The sequence below is a fragment of the Notolepis coatsorum genome (genome assembly GCF_963971535.1).
Source record: "Notolepis coatsorum genome assembly, chromosome: 4".
NCBI lineage: Eukaryota > Metazoa > Chordata > Actinopteri > Aulopiformes > Paralepididae > Notolepis > Notolepis coatsorum.
The window spans coordinates 142,190,872-142,205,732 of NC_140168.1; the positions used below are offsets into that span (position 1 = coordinate 142,190,872).

General features: G+C 47.4%; 1 protein-coding gene across 1 annotated transcript; it reads right to left on the reverse strand.

The window, feature by feature from the left end:
* Positions 1–1,161: 1,161 nt before the first annotated feature.
* sst5 (somatostatin 5) lies at positions 1,162–14,061 on the reverse strand (the record flags this gene model as incomplete). Its single annotated transcript, XM_084312129.1, has 2 exons — positions 1,162–1,356; positions 13,936–14,061. 2 exons carry the CDS (start codon positions 14,059–14,061, stop codon positions 1,162–1,164), a joined length of 321 nt encoding a protein of 106 aa, XP_084168255.1.
* Positions 14,062–14,861: the final 800 nt, after the last annotated feature.

Here is a 14,861-nt window from a genome sequence, read left to right on the forward strand (position 1 = left end):
TTTACATTAATTCCATGATTTTTTTAAAGTAAATATCTGTTACAAGCTTCAGTCTTAAATAGAAAAATGCTATTTTTAATCTAGATTAATTACAGAAATTGTGAGATTAATTAGTTTAAAAATTATCTATTGACAGCAATAGTCTTTTCAACAGTGAGCAGCACAAATCACATGGAATCTGATCTTTTCAATTCTGATTTGGGCCACTTTCATACGTGGTCCTAAATCAGATACAGGTCTGATCTGTTTTGATCATCTGGCCTCCACTGCATTCAACTTAGAAATTAAACCATAAACTGTGACTTCAGTGTCCTCCATGTCCATCATCGTTATTGTTCATTTTGCGTATGTGGGTCAGTTCACACTGGCATCTGATATTGGCCACATTTTTTATTTTATTTTTTTAAATCTGATATGAGCCATAAATCAGAATTGAGCACCAAGGCTTGCACAAGTACCCCTGCTTGATTGATTGATTGATTGATTGATTGAAAACTTTATTAACAGATTGCAGAATGGGTACAGTACAGTACAGCTCAATACTGACCTGGGATCAGATCCCACCAGAACCTTCTCTTCCCGTATCACCCCTATTCTGTCTCCTTCTCAGCCTTCCAGCTGTTTTAATGAAGAAAAGAATGAGCAGACCGCCTACTCATTTAAAAAACAACTCTGAGAAGATGAGGAAAAAAGACCAGACAAAGGTGTAGCATGAGAAACAAGAAACAGCCTTTTAATTGGCTTCTGCTTTGACTTGCGAGACAGAGTTCATCTCCCTGCTCAGCGCTGCCACAACTTTCATCTGTCGACATCTCTAGACAGACAGTGCAGCCTTGTATCAGTTACAATCATCAACACACCTGTACATTTGGTATCACCAGTGGCGGACGTAGACATGGGCAGCCGCCCAGTGCGGCATGAGGAGGCATAGGGAGGGGCTCGCCCAGTGCGGCATATAAGCTAGGAACCCCCCAGGGTATTACAGCTAAATGAAGCCAACATAGAAGTAGCAGTAGGCTTACATTAACAACCTGTCATCATAACCCAAGAAACGTGTCTTGTGACAAGAGACAGTGACATATTTTAAGACAAAGGATGCAAAAAGGAAAACATGTATCTAAAGAAGTATCTTCATATTTTGAGACATTAATAATAAGGTTTTCAACACGAGGTGAACGTCTTCCAGAAGAAGTTCCGGCAGCCCGCCTTGCGCTCTCGTTGGGAGAGTAGCAGGTGTTGTCGTTGTGACAACTCCTCCCTGACCTCCGACCTCTGGTCCAGCTCAGGTAGGACCTTGTCTTCTCCCTCGTCCACCAGCTCAGACATGAGCTTCAGCAGGAGCAGGTGTGTGAGGTCCTGGAGGAGGGGGAAGGGGAGGAGGAAGAGGAAGAAGGGACGTTAGAAATAGAAACTACTATCAGAAGCAAGCTTGTTTTCCCATGTCAAATCTTTTTTTATTTTAATTTCTTTAACCAGGCAGGTCAAACCTTTTAAACTGTAGCCCTATTTTCAGAAATCTCACCTAAAGGTACATGCCCAAGTAAATGGAAGATTACTCCACTTTTACAAGGTCAATTAGCATGTTCCTTGTATCTAGGAACATCTAGGGACCTGGGGGTATGTATTTCCCAGTGTCAGAAATATTGTGTCTGTTACTAGGCTTGAGTAAACTGTGATGAAACAAAGGAGAATATAAATTATGATTTTCTTTTGCATCTCTGCCGGTGAATAACACCATGTGATAATTGTGCCGCATCCAACCTCGCTCACTGAGCTCATTCAGCACCTTCTTGAGATAAAGTGTAAAAAAAATCTAAGCAAATGAATAAAGGGAAGATGATTAAACAGAAGGATTTGTAGATACAGTAATAAATTATAATCCATTTGAATGATACATTCAAAATGTTATTATGAACTATAAATTACCTTATTATGGCCAAATCATACATCTGTGGATAGGGGAAAAGCTCCTCTTTCCAATGGGAGTGTTACATCTGGATTTAGTCATTTCCACACGGTTTTTCGATAAAAGAGAGATAGAATTAGCATTTTTCCGATCAATTCTTATTTTTGGAAAATCTTAAAAACATCGGTAAACAAACTTAGTGCTGAAAATATACACTTTGACTGCTGTTTTTATAGGGTTAAGGTCTTTACTCTTGGCTACATTTGAAAAAGAAACAACATTAATTAATACGGTCTGTATTGATCGATTTATGATAAAAACAGCAGGGTCCCCCAATTGGGGGACCTTACAGCTTAAGGCTATGTGTCGGTCGCCACATAGGGGTCCACCGACCCCTATGGGTGGCCCGATTTGTCCAACGACCCCTAAAAACGTCCCTGGTGGACACAAGCCCTAAGGCGATATTATTAAGAACAAGTTTTTATTTACAATGACGGCCTGGCGAGAGGACAAAGGGCCTCTCGAAGGGTAACAGGGAAAGGGGACACAAATATTTTATGAAATAAAATAGAAAAGAGACGAGATACATAAATCACAGAACTAAGGGAAATAATTAAAACACATCAAACAGGGGTGCCAGGGTGGCACACCATGTAACGCACTGCAGTGCAACGCGGCCGTCCCGGGTTCGACTCCCGGACCCGGCCACCTTTGCCGCATGTCCTCCGCCCATATCTTCTCCCATCCTTCCTCTCTGCCGGGCTTGTCCAATAAACCAATACAAATCGACCAAAAAAAATTTATCTTAAAAAAATTTATAAAAATAAAACACACATCAAACAAACAAGTTAACCAAATAAAATGACAAGGTATGTAATGAGGGGGCAAAGCTAAAAGAGTGCATATAAATTTCGATTACTGAATCATATATTGTGTATGTAACTCACGTTGAGGTCCTGGGGTGAGCGGGGGGGAGAGCGAGCGAGTGCCCATGTCCATTGGTTTTTCTTTTTTTGGTGTTTTTTGTATATTTAATTATGTATATGTTTTGGGCCCCTTTGGCTGTGGGTCTGATGGTTGCGGGCTCGGAATGGGGGGGGCCCTGGTTCGGGGCCTCGGCGAGTCGTGGTGTTAAAGAGGCATGATGCTTTGATCGTGGCTGGGGGATCGTGGCTGCTGTGTCTGGTGATGGAGGGGGCTCAAGATGATCACTATACAGTCTGTCTCAATTATTGTCTTGTGATTATTGTAATAAGTTACTGTCCTGTGATGTCTTTTTATGTATTATTATTATTATTATTATTATTATTATTATTATTAATGTATTGTGTTGTGTCTTGTTTCATGTGGAATTTTTTTTATAAAAAAGATTTGATAAAAAAAAAAAAATGAGGGGGATTCATTTGTCCATTTTCAAAGTCTTTTGCATCTCGTTCCATCTGATGGGAGCAGCACATTGGAAGGAGGATTGACCAAAGGCAGTGTTAACACGGGGAACATCTAGAGAGATATGGTGAGCAGCTCTGGTGTTATAGGGGAGTAGATGACTATTTTAACAGGTGTATCTAATAAGGAGGGGTCAGACCAAGGAAGGGTTTGTAAATTAGTGTAAGCCAATGAATTTCTCATTGAGTGTAACGATGGCCATGTGTATAAGTCACAGTGATGTGTTGAAGTCAATTATAACTCTCACTGTCAATATACAGTAAGCCAGCCATTGATTTACCACACTGCATACAACAGGACTTTATTTTAGCCTGATTTTATTATTAAGTCACTATGAAGAAACATCTCCAGACCTTCTTGATGCACAATTCCTTACCCTCGTCATATAAAACCACCATACCGCTAGTGAACACCGTTTTGACAAATAGCTGATCATAAGCCATAACGAAAGGTTATCCTATAACCTAGTTATATGAATACTGGCTGAGCGTCTCGCTATTCGCCATAATGAGATAACTCTTATCTCCTAGCACCTACTGTGCTCATGAACAAACAATTTACACCCATGCACGTGACCAGGCCACGCCCCAGCGTCCTCCTATAAGACGCCGGACATGGTCACACTTCCCCTTCCTCGGGAAAAAAAGTTTCCAACATTGAAAACCCAACCAAGGGACCTCAAGTCAAGTCAAGTCAAGAGTTTTAATTGTCACGGCATACAGGTATACAATGAAATGCGGGTGGTCTTGCCCGCAACGATGTGCAATACAGTGATACATATAATAGAATCAAAAAAGGAAACAACATTGTGCAGTAACAGGTAGCAGGTAACATGGAGTGACATCTCGGTATCTGTACATAGTTATTTACAGAGCATATGGGACATGCTAGTTAGCTTTGGTAGTGCAATACACTGTTCCTGTTATTCTAATTTAAAGTGTCCTTTCCTTTGGCCATAAGTGTGCGTGTGTGCGACATGAGTGTGTGCCCGCTCATGTTAAAGTGTTAAGTGGCTGCTCGTGTGTGAGCGTGCACAGTGTGCGTGTCGTGTGTGTGTTCATGTGTGCTTGTGTGTGGACAGTTCAGTGTTCTGAGCACTCAATGTTCATTGTTCATGACTCTGATGGCCTGGGGGAAGAAGCTGAGCCTAAGCCGCTCTGTCCTAGTAGCTGGGGTTCGCAGGCGTCTGCCTGACCTCAGCAGCTGAAACAGGCTGTTATTGGGGTGGTGAGGGTCTTTCATTATCCTGCAGGCTCTGGATTTGCACCTCTTGTTGTATAGAACCTGCAGGGGGGGTAGTGCAATACCCGTGGTACGCTTTGCTGAGCGCACCACTCTCTGTAGGGCCTTCTTGTCCTGTGCCGTGCTGTTTCCATACCAGGCAGTGATGTTTCTGGTCAGGATGCTCTCTACAGCTCCTGAGTAGAAGGACTGGAGTATCTTTCCCGATACTCTGAACTTCCTTAACTGTCTCAGGTGGTAGAGACGCTGTTTCGCCTTCTTTACTACTGTGTCTATGTGTGTTGACCATGTCAGGTCCTCTGAGATGTGGACCCCCAGGTACTTGAAGCTGCTCACCCTGTCCACGGTAGCCCCGTTAATCATCAGTGGTGTGTGCGTCTCCTGCTGTCCTCTCCTATAATCCACGATCAGCTCCTTGGTTTTACCAATGTTCAGGAGCAGGCTGTTGTCCTGGCACCAGCGTTCCAGTACCTCAACCTCCTCCCGGTAGGCCTTCTCGTCGTTGTCCGAGATCAGCCCCACCACCACTGTGTCATCTGCAAACTTCACTATGGAGTTGGAGCTGAACTTGGCCACACAGTCGTGTGTGTAGAGTGAGTACAGCAGGGGGCTCAGAACACAGCCCTGGGGGGACCCGATGCTCAGGGTGATGGTGTTGGAGGTCTGACCCCCCACCCTGACCGCCTGTGGTCTTTCGCTCAGAAAGTCCAGTACCCAGGCGCTCAGGGCGGAGCTCAGACCTAGCTCGATCAGCTTGTCCACCAGTCTGGTGGGGACTATGGTGTTGAACGCTGAGCTGTAGTCAATGAACAACAGTCTCACATAGCCCCCCTTCTGACGGTCAAGGTGCGAGAGGGTGCTGTGCAGTACCTGGGAGACCGCGTCGTCGGTGGACCTGTTTGTCCTGTATGCAAATTGCATAGGGTCCATATCACTGGGGAGGGAGGCACAAATGTGGTCCTTGACCAGCCTCTCGAAACATTTCATGACCACAGAGGTGAGTGCCACCGGTCTGTAGTCATTTGGACATGCTGGGGAGGGTTTCTTCGGCACAGGGATGATGGTAGACATCTTGAAGCAGGCAGGGACCACTGACTCCGCCAGTGATTGATTAAATATGGCGGTGAACACAGGGGCCAGCTGGTTGGCACAGGTCTTGAGTATACGTCCTGTTATGCCATCTGGGCCAGCAGCCTTCCTGGTGTTCACCTGCATAAATGCTCTTCTCACACTGTGTTCCGACAACGAGAGAGCGACCTCAGGGCGCTAAGAGCGAGACGCTCAGTCAGTATTCATATAACTGGGTTATAGGATAACCTTTCGTTATATTATCATACTGGCCAATCGCGTCTCGCTCTTCGCCATAATGAGATATGGGGCAGAGCAGACGTGTGGCCCGACAAGTGTACCCCCTGAGCGCCCGCAAGCCCTACTACCAGGGGGGAGGGGAGTCCCGTCCACCCGCCCGTCCTAGCGAAGGCGGGACCACATGTGACACATCACCCCGTGGCACACACCCCTGCTAACCCACCGACAGGCGGGACGCAGGGGAGGTCCCAGACCTCAGAACCGCCTGGGAGACAGAACCCCCAGTCATGTCCATGAGGTAAAACTTAACGAAGGGACCCGGGGAGGACTAGGAGGCCGCAGCACAGATGTCCCCCCCCTAACAAGGCGGCAGAGGCCGCCACTCCAGGGGGGACCTGTCCAGCCAACGTGTAGCAAAGGGCAATGCCCTCGCACAACCAATGTGACCGGCGCTGCTTGGACAGTGCCTTACCAGCACGAGGGCCACCGTAACAAACAAAAAGTTGATCGGCAGCCCTGAGATCCCGAGTCCGACTGAGGTAACCCCCAAGCACGGACAGGACACGACAGATGAAGGCTCGCCTCTAACCCACTAGCTTGAGGAGGCGGATGAAACGCCTGAATCACAATATCCGCCCCCACACTCGACCATACGCCACTCCCCAGCGTAAGCCGTGGTAGAGGACGGAGCGCGCGCGTACCGGATAGCGTTAACCACAGAATAGTCAAGATGCATCCCCACTAGATTCACACTGTCAGCAGCCAAGCCTAGAGGCTGCCCCAGAACAGGAAGGCAGAACAGAGTTCCGCGTGCCTGAGAGAGGGCCCGCGGTGACCACGGAACAGGCCACGGCGGGGCCACACAGCTGAATCAGGGCCGGGGACCACACAGCTGAGCCCCGGCCCGGCACGACCAGGACCAAGTCCCGCTCTCCCGACGTACCCGCCCCAACAGCTGAGCTATCAGGTGTAAGGGGGGGAAGCGTACAGAATCCCGGACGGCCACGGAATCTGTCCCAGACCTGCCCGACTATGTCTGGACGTAGTCTCCACTCATCAGGGTGAGGACTGCCCCGCGATATCACACCTGCACCCACATCACCCTGCCGGGGATGTGGAGAGCCCTCAGGCAGAGCAGATGGAGAACGCCCATAGCCAGAGCCCGACCGCCGCCCGGTGCAGACGGGGGGAGCGCACTCCTCCCTGTCCGACAATATACGACGCTGACGTCGTGTTGTCCGTCCTGACCAGAACACGCTTGCCCACCACAAGGTGGTCGAGCCGTTTGAGGACCAGAAGGACTGCCTTCAATCCCAACACATTGAATGTAGCGCAGACCGAGCAGCATGGCAGCTGCCCCCTACTGCGTTGGTCCGACACGTCCCCCCCATCCCATGAGGGAGGCGTCGGTGAAGACCGTGACATGCGACAGCCTGCTGCCCAAGGGAACCCCGCAGGTGAGGGCACCAGACCCTCCCCAGAAGACAAGGTCCCCCAGTACTGACATGGGAACCTTCAGCCGCTTCCATATGTCTCACACCGGGTCCATTTCCATACTGGAAAAAACCACCTCTGCATCCTCCCCATGAAGAGGAGGCCAAGAGGGACCCCAGCAGCAGGTGCATCACGTACAGCGCCGTAACCGTCCTAGGACGGAACCTCCCGAGCGCGGCGAGAACCCAACCACTCGCCGCCGCTCCGAGAGGGATGCCCATATAGACCTTGAGCTTAGAAAAAGCTTAGAGAAGTACTCCACCCGTTGACTGGAAAGAGGATAACTCTACTTCCAGTCTACAGCAAAACCCAGGCTGGTGAGACACCACCTGCCTGGTATGAGACCTGGCGATCTACCCTGACCGGCCAAGGACCAGAACATCGTCCAGGGCAGAATACACTTCGTAACCCCCGACGACGCAGAGGCCCCAGTGCGGTCTACACGCACTTGGTGAAGATGCGGGGAGCCAGAGAATAGCCGAACGGCAGCCTCTGGTACTCGTACGCTAAGCCCTGCAAAGGAAGAGTAGGTAAGCCCTAGGATGGAAGATCGTGGATGCGAATACGCATCCTACAGGTCTATGGAGGAGAACCAGGCCCCCACCTGACAGCGTCTAACAGGTGGGATACGGTCAACATTCTGAACCTTCCATGGGACAGGTCCAGTATGGGTCTGACACCCCCCCCCCCCCCCCCCCCCCCGATTTCTCGGGCACCAGAGAATACCGGGAGGAATGCCACACATCGCGTCCTCCTTTGGGACCACGACGATGGCTTGCTTCGCCCACAGAGATTGGATCTCGTCGGCCAGAGCTGTCACTGCTGTTGACCCCGACAATAGGGTCTGTACCAAACCTGAAAACCTCAGCGTTCTCTCCATCCACCTCGACATATGGCACTGCTATAGCCATATGTGATGATAATCCTAAGCGCACCCGCCGCCACTTGGCGCTGGTCCGCCAGGAACCGTAGATAGGCGGCCCAGTCCCACCCGCTGTGCGTTGCCAACCCTGGACCCGCCAACCGCGCGAACAGGGTGTCTCACGGAGTCGGGATATCGGACCCTGACACTACCAACGAGGCAAACGCACCCAAGGGGGGACCCCGACAGAAAGGGCCGGTCTTGATACGGGGGGATCTGATATCACACAGGGTGACAAAAGCCAACACCTCCCCGGCATGGATTGCTGAGGAACTGTTATACAGCTGGACATACAAGGCGTGAGGTCCCCACACTGCCCGATAGGGTGGGTTCCTACACACCGTAGCCCTGCAGTGATATTACTACCACCCAAATCACGCGCGCCTGCCTGACCACCGCCGGTCTTCCGGCCGTGGGAGGCACTAACTGGCGAGGGCGGGGCTGGGGGAACTCGCGCTGCGACCCCAAGGGCCTCGAGCTCCCCTGCTGACAACCTTTGTTGTTGACAGACACAACACCAGGCTCACCAAACACAGACGCAGAACGTGTGGCGTGGGAGCCGCTTGACAGCACAACATTCTCACGGACAGACCCAGGCCTAGCCAGCAACTGGGTGTCAGCCCCTGTCCCCATGAGAAGCGAAACGTGTGGCCGCTTGCTCTTCATTGAAGGCATGCGGCCCGCAGCCAAAGGAAACAAATCAGAGCCCTTATCCCGCTGGTGTTGCGGGGGGGGAGTGACTGGAGAGCGAGCTAGACACAGCTAGACGGCGACGTTTTTTTAGGGCGTGCTCATCTAATGTAGCCGATCCCTCGGCCGCCAAGGCTGTTGGCCTTGTGATCACCTGTTGTCTTTGTGTCCAGGGTACCTCAGGCGGGGGGAAACATGGCCGCTGGTTGTGGGCCTCGCCACAGCCGCTGGTGAGGCCGCGCCCTCACCTCTGGCTGTGCAGTGTGCGGTGGTGGGGCCTAGATCAAATACCGCCCGCGCTCCTGCGGAAAGACCAAAGTCCCTCTGCAGAGAGGGGAGCCCAGAGGAGGGAAAAACTTCTCTCCTCCTCCAACCAAAATGTCTGTAAACAAGCGTTGACAGCATCCTAGCCCTTATAGCTTGCGGCTAGGTCAAAGCTAATAACCTCAAAACCTTGCACGATGTTTCGACGTCGGCTGGCCCTAAGGCCCCACCACCCGACATCATTTTTGACAGAAAAAACAGCAATTCGAACAATGTTGCTAGTCGCTGCTAATTCTATACCGTGGCGGTATAGGCTTAACAGCCCACCAGCCACCTGCCGGGCCGACTCTCCTCATGGCGTCGGCCGGGCGTGACACCGTTCCACCATGTCAGAGGCAAAGGACTGATGCCACCTGCTTCACAAGCACGGAGCACCAGTGGTAGCTGCAACAAAAGACTACTACTAGTGAAGCACTGCCTCACTAGTAGGAATGCAGCAACCTCCACTGTGGTGTGCACCCATGAAGGGGTAAATGAATAAATGAACGAAAACTCCACTAACACACTGCAGAATGGGCTAGCCCATACACACAAATGTTAAGGGGATGCAGACCAGATAAAAACACCAGTCCCGCACACAATTCATAGATTCACAAAAAGCACACCAGCCCTAGGCCTCAGCCCATCCACCCATGAAATGGTAAACAAGCCCCCGTCAAAACTCCCAAACAGTAGACACCAATTGACCGTCAGCATGAATGGTTAAGAGGAGGGAAGACCTTTTAGAAAAGACAGCCCTCGGCGGGGAACAAGAACGGAGACCCAGCATTGTAGCATTAGCATTAGCCGCGCGCACTAGGATAGCTGGGAAAACACCCAAAACAGAGTCATGACGACCATGTTTTCCCAAATATCCTGCCCCTCGCGCCAATACACAACTCGGCTGCCTCACGGGACAATGAGCAGTATCACAAATGCTAGCATTAACACTTTCAGTGCCCAGCAGGGGGCGCACGATTTAGTGCTTGAATGCCCAACATCCACTTCAATGTTAGCATTAATATCGCCTAATCTATGTTTTAAATTATGGCTATGTATCTAATCTGCCCGTCGCTTATCAATGACTCATTTTCCAGTCAACATTGTCGAAGCGGATTGTTTTTTTATCGGTTCATTTCCGTTTTATAGCATCTTGAAAAGCCCTCGTTTTCAAGGAAAATAAAAATATTCCAAAATAAACTGAATGTTCTAGAATACACAAAAAAGTTCAAATTTTTCGGCCTATTTATGAATCGTTTTCAAATAAACGCTAGATTATCGATAGTATATGTGTACATATGCACGCTGGGGCCGCGATCTGATATCTGATCTGATATATTTCCTGATCGCTCGCACAGCCAAACAGCCATATGACACATAGCGGAAAAGCTTATATCTCCGTGAAAACAGGTCTGATTATCCTAAAACTGGTAAAATAGATTCCTTACCTGAGATCAGATGGTATCCAAAAAGATTATTCCAATTCTTGATTGCCATTCCAAAAATCGATCCTTTTATTGATCCAACGCGTATACTGTAAAACACATATTACACGCTGTTCGGAGGCTCCACAATGACTGGGATCATCTCCGGTTACATGCGTGAGAAGTAAAATGTGGATTCCGGAATTTCTTTTTCTCATCCATTTTCATTGAGTCCATTCCAAAAGGGTGCATTACCATCTGGGAGACGATAGGGGGCGCTTTTTTCACATCTGAGCTCCTGGTGGGGCTGGTTTCCCAACGGTAGACTTGGTTGATGAAATATTCAGAATTCAGAACGCTAATTAAAAAAATGTCACGCTAATTATCGTAGTGGGCATTCAGGGGGCGGGCTGCTAACACGTGTTATGTCGTGGCTGGCATTCAAAGTGTTAATGCCTGGCAGCGCAGGCCCTACCTGTGCGCGACCTAGCCCGACAGCTAGCCGCCGCGCGACGTCCCTCGATCCGCTGTCACGAGACGAGGAAACCCCAGGACAGGCCCGATGCGCTGTTAGGATGTGCCGAGAAGATTCCAGGGGCTGGTGAATCTCCGGCGAAAACCCAACATTGTGTAATTTCTCTCTGCATTTCATAACAACTAGTTCATGGAGTGCACTGCAGCGTCCATGTTGGAAACAAAAAAAGAGGAAGGAGGAGTGTGACCATGTCCGGCGTCTTATAGGAGGACGCTGGGGCGTGGCCTGGTCGCGTAATTATTTAAGGTAACCAACTTGCGTCTAGCCACGCCCCCGCGGCGACACGGTAGCGGCAGGCGGCAGCTCCGCTCTGCCGCGGCAGCATTATGTAGCAGTAATTCCCCCTCTTTTAACATTGACGGCTAGCTCAACTTGTTCGCCACCTTGCTGTGGATCCTGTGGTGCGTTGGTAACAAGTTTGAATCCCTTCAATTTTTTTTTTTTTAACGTGCATTCTTTCGCCGGTTAAAGGGGAACTATCTTATAAATGGCCTTTTTCAGTGTTTAGCATTGTTTCCTAGCTATGTGGACTTATATTAATATGATCTATGTCTCTAATTCTCATATTGGCGCATTCTTCCAATTCTCCTCTCACAATATTCACCCTCACTGAACTGAGTCATCTGAAGATGTGCTGATCTGTGATGTCAGAGAGACTCCGCTGCATAATAATGTGGCTGTGTAGCATCAGGCCCCTGCACCCCAGGCCACATCAGCTCAAAACGGCTTAAGATCTTGAGGTAGAAAAATGCTGTTTTTGAGTACTTGATTAGAAATACAAAACAATGAATTAAAAAAAAATTCAAATTACAGAGGTGTTCCATAAACTCACAGGAATTGTGTAAAAGTGCCCAAATAGTGAAAGAAATAGTAAAATAGTTCCCCTTTAAGTTTAGGCATTGTTTCGGAGTTGGTTAAGGTTAGGGTTAAGTTTAGGCATTGTTTCGGAGTTGGTTAAGGTTAGAAGGGTTAAGTTTAGGCGCTGTTTCGGAGTTGGTTAAGGTTAGAGTTTGTCTTAGAGCATGGCAATATTATTTCGGAGTTGGTTAAGGTTATGGTTAAGTTTAGGCATTGTTTCGGAGTTGGTTAAGGTTAGAAGGGTTAAGTTTAGGCGCTGTTTCGGAGTTGGTTAAGGTTAGAGTTTGTCGCAGAGAATGGCAATAGAATGCAGCCTATTTCCGCACTGCCGCTCTCTCGCTGCCGCGGTCACATGGGCGAAGTGGCCAATCAGAGAAACGCTGAACACAAGTTGGTTGCCTAAAATATTCACGCGGCCTGGTCACGTGCATGGGTGCAAATTATTTGTTCATGAGCACAGTAGGTGCTAGGAGATAAGAGTTATCTCATTATGGCGAAGAGCGAGACGCGATTGGCCAGTATGATAATATAACCAATAGTTATATAGTATTTTTAGGCATGATCAGTGCAGTGAATTTGGGAGGTGGCACTATCCACAGTGAAAGTCATGGCTGTATTGGTTGTATGGTTATAATAATAATAATAATAATAATAATAATAATAATAATAATAATAATAATAATAATAATAATAATAATAATAATAATAATAATAATAATAATAATAATAATAATAATAATAATAATAATAATAATAATAATAATAATAATAATAATAATAATAATAATAATAATAATAATAATAATAATTATTATTATTATAATTATAATAATAATACACTTTATTTGTATAGCACCTTTCATACAGAAACTGCAGCTCAAAGTGCTTCACAACAGAAAAAAGAGAGGCATAAAATCACAGTTTTTCACATTAGGATCTAACATCCCAACAGGCCACCTTGTTTATGGTTTGATTCAGTTTTAAATAGACAATAATAAAAAAGGGTAAGATAGTGCAGTGCAATCAAATAGTAGAATAGAATGGACATAAAATGAGCAGACATATAAGTGCAGACATATAAAATCAGTTTTTTACAGTGCAATAAAATAGTTCTGGACAGTTTAAAGTCGTCTTTACCTTCTCTGTTTGGTATCCACAGTTTAAAACCTGACAGTCTTCCCTCCTCTTTGATACCCACTTTGACCCTTCGAACCTCCCACTCAGGGCGCAGTTCCCTCTCTCAGGGTGCAGTTGTTATGGCAGTAGTTACACAACAACAACAACAACAACAACAACAACAACAACAACAACAACAACAACAACAACAACAACACACAGGTATAAATCTAGGACTGTACCGAATATCATTTTTTAACATTCGAAGCTTCGATTGAAGTATTCGAACGAAGCTTCGAATGTCTATATAAAAAGAAATTACTTAAAAAATAAAATAAATTAAAATAATTCTCAAACTAAATCCTCAATTTGAATAAAGTGATTAATCTGATTAAATGAGTATTTTCAACTTTCTTTAATGAATATAACTCATCAGTTTCATAAATAATAATAATAATAATAACATAAATAATCCAATAAGGGCACAGTTGGTATGAAAGTGATGGTGACATCTTATAGTATAATATTATAATATTAGTGTAGCCTAATATTTAACTGCAACTGTGGAGAAAACCCCCATTGGTTTAATCAGATTGAATAAAAAAAAAAGTTTTATTAAAAATGTAAAATTCGAATGTCAACATGATCGAAGCTTCGAAGCATTCGGTACAGCCCTAAATCCAGCACTCACCTCGCTGTTCTCGGAGAGGTCTGCTCTCAGCAGCCCCGTCAGCACGTCTGTGTGGGGAGCGCCGCTGACCTGCGGCACAGAGGAGAACAGAGCCACCAGAAGCACCTGCAGCTGGGAGCGCAGCATCGTTTAGCTCCTGCTGACCAAGCCTCTATGAAACTAACACACACTATCTCCTAATATCCTATTATAATAATAACCACCGGAGCTGCTTCCTGCGACACTAACTGATCTGTTCGATGACGTCCTGAAGGAGAAGCAGCCGGGCCTGAGGTCTTTCAGGAGGGATGGAGACGTTGAGGTCTTTCAGGAGGGATGGAGACGTTGGGGTCTTTCAGGAGGGATGGAGACGTTGAGGTCTTTCAGGAGGGATGGAGACGTTGAGGTCTTTCAGGAGGGATGGAGACGTTGAGGTCTTTCAGGAGGGATGGAGACGTTGAGGTCTTTCAGGAGGGATGGAGACGTTGAGCGGTTTAAAGTCGCTGGTCTCTGGTCATTTGTTTGGGCTGATAAATAGGTCTCTTCATCCTCAAATCATCCTCATCCTCAGGCCAACAAAGCGGCCTGATTGGTTGAGGAGGAGGACGTACAGCAGGTGGGGGCTGGAGGCTGTGAGGGAGGAGGTGGGGGCTGGAGGCTGTGAGGGAGGAGGTGGGGGCTGGAGGCTGTGAGGGAGGAGGTGGTCATTTAGTCATTAGCGCTTTTATTTGCATCCAAGGTCTTAACCAACACCACAAGTTGCGACCTTACAAATGGCAAGCGACCCCCAAATGTGAGAAGTGTCCCTGACATGGAATGTGTTTTAAATGTGTGACAAACAAAGTTTAAGTTTATTTGGATCCCCATTAGCTGTTACAAATGGCAACAGCTACTCTTCCTGGGGTCCACAGAAAACAATAAATACAAACAAACTAAAAAATAATAAT